Source organism: Lathyrus oleraceus, chromosome 4 (assembly GCF_024323335.1).
Source record: "Lathyrus oleraceus cultivar Zhongwan6 chromosome 4, CAAS_Psat_ZW6_1.0, whole genome shotgun sequence".
Classification (NCBI taxonomy): domain Eukaryota; kingdom Viridiplantae; phylum Streptophyta; class Magnoliopsida; order Fabales; family Fabaceae; genus Lathyrus; species Lathyrus oleraceus.
Window position 1 is genome coordinate 203285045 of NC_066582.1, and position 5952 is coordinate 203290996.

Here is a 5952-nt window from a genome sequence, read left to right on the forward strand (position 1 = left end):
AACTTTTATCGTGAATGAGTAGTGTCACTTAGATTCTGGATCATGAGGACTGTCTAAAAGAAGGACCTCATGTAAAGCAAAAAAATCTTGAAACTCTGTATACAAAATTTTGTTTTACAACATCGTTTTAAAAGCATATCGAAAGCCTTTATAAAAGTAATGACAACTTCAGATATCAGTCGATGGATCAAAAGGTGAAAGTTGATATTCAGATCCAAAATAGTTTAAGCATATTCGAGAAAGTGCGTACCAATGCAAATAATAGTTCTTAACGGGTCGTGTCGCTGAATCAGACCATGTAAATAGTGATGTTCAGTGACTTAGGATACAACTGGATATACTTTAAAAGAAGATAAAACCTAAGATTTTTTATTATTTCTTTAAAAACTAAAATCTGGCAAAATAGACTAAAGGGGACTTACTTTGGTTTATCTGTATGAAAGATTGTCAAAATAGAGTAAAGGGACATTGTTTTATTTGATCTATCTAAAAAATAAAAATCGTTATCATTAATCTTTTATTTAATTTCTAAAACAAAAATTACCAACTAATTAAAAATCTAACGTCGTTTTAGCTGATCATCAAATACACAAAAATCTGTAATTCAAATATTCGTCAAAGAAATAATATTTTGCTGTATTAATATAATCATGCACTTGTAGCCTATCAGTGATCAACCTGACTCATTAACTGCTTTAACCTTGTGTTGTTCTTCTGAACGTATCTTCATTCAGGACGAGCTCTACTGGATTTGGTTTGAAACTGGCCCGCTCGGGGTAGCACGACCCAAGAAATTAGACATATACACAACCCCTAAAAAAATGAGCGATGTTAGAGCAAAATACTTTCCCAAGTCACATAAAAAAAGAAACATATACAATGTTTTTCTTCAACACATTTTACGACCTCGTTCGAAGATTATTAGTATATTCGAATTTCGAATATAACTACACTTCAATGATTAAAAAATTAAACAATAAAATCTGGATCATATATTTAAAGGACCTGCTTAAGTAAGTGTTACAACATCCTCTAGTGAACTAAAGTAGACATGGCATGTTACTTTCTTCACTTTTCCAACTATTTCTTATCGGTTTCCTTTGGCTTTCAAGGTACAAGTACAATAGATATGGCATTATCGAAAAGATCCATTCCAACTTCAAAACAGTAGTGCCATGTTGCCAGCTTCTAACTATGCTCCAACCTATTTACCTATTTTCTATCAAAGACAATAAGATTTTCCTAATTGTTGGCATGAATTTAAACCTTGCATTGGCTTGATCAGGGCCATAAAATACTTACACTGGATTTCAAATCTCAATGTGATCATAATATTTTTACTTTAAAAGTATACAAAAAACACAAATTTCAATAATCCCTTTCTTTTTTTTATTTGACACTATAACAAACTCACTCACTCATCACAGTATATTTACGTTTATATTATATGCATTGATCTTGAAATTTTGCAATCCCATATCTCATTTAACTAAGCCATCATTTGATGAAACTCATTGAAATCAAGAACTCCATTATGATCAACATCAAATGCATCAATCATAACCACACACTCTTCATAAGACCTTTCATCTCCAAGACGTTGCAACATTCTTTGCAACCCTTTTGGTGTAATACAATCTTCTTTCTCTTCCCACACAAACATTTCAAAAGCCTTTCTAAGATCTTTATCATCACAACTTCCTTCTTCACCTTTCATCAACTTAATGAAATCATTGAAGTCTAACAAGCTGTCGCCGTCGGCATCGAGATATTGAATCACCCTTTCAGCTTCTTCATGAGACATGTGCTCTCCAATTGACCCAAAATATGACCTTAATTCATAGGCTGAAATTTTTCCATCTCCATCACTATCAAAGTAATTGAAAACCTCTCTTAATCCCATATCATCTTCATTCTTGTTATTTTTTGGCGAGCATAATGATGATGATGAATTGGAAGATCTTGACCTAAGTTTAAGACCTTTGTTAGAGAACCACTTAGATGGTTTTAGGATTCTAGCCATAATAATAAGTATGAAAATTGTGAAACAAAATTTCCACTTTTAATAGATAAAAAAACTATTAATATATTATTTAAAAGGTGACTTAAAATTGCAAATAGATAGAGTCTTATAATATAGTGCAAGAGTCAAATAGGAAAATGGAGATTTATATAAGGAAATTAAGAATAGCTTTTGAGGGTGTTGCTATGAAATTGCTTAGGGGAGCAGAGCTGAATTATGGCATTAAAGATTACGTAACCTTTCTGCTCGGAAGGAAAGTGCATGGTAGTTTCCTAAGGGGTCCCAAGAAATTGATAGAACAATGTCAAGCTAATAATTATTATTAGGTGGTTTACATTTTTTCACATAAATAGAAACCTATGTACACAAATGGTAGATAAACATTATATCAATAAAATAACTTATTTTACTTACATTTTATAGATTAACATCACTTTGTAGTATTTGTTTATGCTTTTTTTCTCTCCATATTTTATCAGTTCTCAAAAGTTTTAGATCGGAAAACTCTTATTTATTCAATTCGAAAAGTTGGATAAGGTTATTCTTAGTGTAAAATAATTTGAAAACAATAAAAAGTTTTATTATTTAATAAATAATTAAATATGCAAAAATTAAATGGTATTTTGTGATTGTCGAATGTACACTTCCAAATTTTTTGTGATGAGTAGAGAAGTTGTCCCTTTTAAACATACTAAACATTCTTTGAATAAAATGTAGCACCAAAATTATATACATAATGCAATGCAATGTTAGAGAGAGAAGTATCAACCTCTCCCTCTAACCAACATTGTCAAATCCTAAACAAACTCATTCAATAACCAACCCTAACCAACTAAAAACATCCAGACACATTGATCGATGAACCATAACAATGAAGTGGTAAATTGTAACAACAAGAAGAAGACCTAGAAGAAGTGAAAACTACAAGTGGGATGCACACAATGGGGAGTAGGCATGGCAACATAATCCGTATCCGTGGGTACCCATCCGAACCCGCCCCGAAGTTGACGGGGAAAACCCGCTTTGACTGGGTTTGGGTTTGGGTTTGGGTTTCCCCCGATTATAAAATATGGGGACGGGTCGGGTAATGGGGGCACTAGTACCCACCCCGAACCCGCCTCGTTTATTTTATTATGTACATTATTATTATTTTTTGACAATTTAGAATATTAAATATGTGGTTAAAGTTTTGATATTTTAATTTAAATTTATTATTTAAAATATTTGAAATGTATGTATAGAATTTTTTTAGATTGTTTTATTTTATTATTTGTAATGTAATTTTATTTTGGAAAAAATAAATATTTCTATTAAAAAAATTGATTTCATTAAATGAATGGTGGCGGGGCGGGGATACCCGAACCCGTTTGAGACGGGTTTGGGTTTTGATTCTCCATCCCCGTTTGGGTTTGGGGCGGGGAACGGGGATTGTTTTGGGATTCAGGTTTGGGTTTGGGGGAGGTAAAAACCGTCTCCGACCCGCCCCGTTATCATGCCTAATGGGGAGATGAGAAGAGAGAAAACATCACATCAAATAATACACATTAAAAGTTATGATGGACACAATCAAGCTAGGAATTTGGAGGACAGTGAAAAGACATGCACTACCATCTTATTTACCAAGATACCAGGAAAATGTAGTGCAAAGGTCATTTACCATCTCTTCACGAAACACAGAGAGATAGACGAAGTGGTACCACCAAAGAGGGACAAATGTGGGAAGAGATATGTGTTCGCTATATTCAACTATGAGGAAGAGATACTAAAATGCTATATTCAACTATGAGGAAGAAATAAAATAGAAATTTGCAGAAAATACTAAAATGCTATTTTTGGGTCTGAAACAAACTCGGATGGTTTAAAAATCCTTCCTGCATCAGTCTCCCTCACCTCTAAAGAATTTGACCCTGAGTTCTCTTCTTGATAAAGAGTCTCATCTGCTTGATATTCATGAATGTCAGCAATATTAAAATTATTACATATATCCATGGAATCCGATTATTATTGAATTTTTTTGGGTCACTTTGGACGAGTCATACTTGCTTGGTTGTAGCTTGCTGTAAGTACCAACTGGAAACCTCTCCTTTTGCAGAAACTGTTGGTGTAAGCCCTAGAGGCCAATACTTTTGGTACTTGTATCGAATTATTTATTAATAATAAAAAGCTTTTTATTTATTATGTTTGTTTAATAAAGTCCATAGAATAGCTAGTCCGTTTAATGTATCAAGTGTGACTTAATCATGAGATCACATTAAACATAAAGACACTATTCTTAAAGTATCTGTAGTCGAGCTTTATTGTGAAGTGGGATAACTTTAAAGCATTAAGACTATTATGTATATAGACTGATGATCATATCTCATGGATCATGGATAAGGAGTTATCAAGTCTTAAACATAGGTATGAATATTAAGAGTAATATTTATACTGGATTAACCCGCTATGAGAATACTATATAGAATGTTATGTAAAGTGTCATAAGTTATTCTCATGGTGATAATGGTGTATACCACCCTTCGACCTGAAACCACTATGGACCTTAGATGTAGAGTCGAGTGCCTTATTGTTGATCAAACATTGTCCGTAACAGGATGACCATAAAGACAGTTGATGGGTACTCCACGAAGCATGCTAAGGGACATGAGTGACCTAGACAGAATTTGTCCATCCTGCGTAACAGGATAAATGTCTATGGGCCCAATATTGAACTGGACAAGGATGACACAGTCTATGTCTTGTGTTCAATATAGACATAAGGGCAAAAGGGTAATTATACACATAAGTATTATCATAAAAGGATTTGTCAGATCACATGACATTTTCGTGTCTTGGGTAGCAGTGATGTGTTGCTAGATACCGCTCACTATTTATTATGTTAAATACGTGATTTAATATGAAATTCTGGTATCAGATATGAGATGTCGAAGGTAATGTCACGACACTAATATCTGAGTAAAACAAACAGGATAAAGATAAAAAAATAGTAATGCAAGAGACACAAGCAATTGTTAACCCAGTTCGGTGCAACTCACCTACGTCTGGGGGCTACCAAGCCAGGAAGGAAATCCACTAAATAGAATCAGTTCAAAGACTCTCAGTACACTCCACAAGTTACAGTCTTTTTCACCTAATCTCTACCTGTATGATTTCTACCTAAGAACTCTTAGATATGAGATCCCACTCACTCCCCCTCAATCACACCAGTGATATTAAACAAGAATTACTTATGAAAAGAAGACACTCTTCAAAGACACACACTTGATCTTATTTAGCAGCTTCAATCAAGTAGACACACACTCATGCTTAAAAGCTGTGAGTGACAAATTACAACTCAAAAATCAAACCAATTCAATCATCTATGGATGAATTGAATGGCTTACAAGTCACACGACCACACAAGACACAAACCCTTATTCTCTCTCAATATTTCGCTCTGTATTTCTTGTGTATCAAATCAGGTTTTCCATGTCCTATTTATAGAAGCATTCAGCTAGGCTTGGACATCATAAAACCCTAAAACTATTTTCCATTCAAATCTTCTCATGACAGCTGATTAGATCTCTTTGGAAAATAAGTAAATTTGGTTGTAATTAATGATTGAATACGTTTGTAAATCAGATCTTCAATCATACATAGATTGCCATTAAAAGCGTAATCACATAACACATAACATTCACACTAAATATTCTGTGTACAGATGTCATGACATCGGGTCTGACATCCTGGAACAATCCTGCATAATTCCATTTAAAATTTCCAGCAGGTACATTATATCAGATGTCATGACATTGTGTATGACATCCTGAAACAATCCTGCATAATTATGTTTTTAAACCACCAACAGGTACAAGATATCTTATGTTAAGACATCACATGCAACATCTTGTGAACACTCTTTGTTTTACCAAAATTACTGCCAACATTTAGAA

At 33.6% G+C, this 5952-nt stretch overlaps 1 protein-coding gene across 1 annotated transcript; it reads right to left on the minus strand.

The window, feature by feature from the left end:
• Positions 1 to 831: 831 nt before the first annotated feature.
• Positions 832 to 2161, minus strand: LOC127074523 (probable calcium-binding protein CML41). The gene has a single exon (XM_051015856.1). It carries the CDS (start codon positions 2021 to 2023, stop codon positions 1490 to 1492), a length of 534 nt encoding a protein of 177 aa, XP_050871813.1. The 5' UTR covers positions 2024 to 2161; the 3' UTR covers positions 832 to 1489.
• Between the last annotated feature and the right edge of the window lie 3791 nt (positions 2162 to 5952).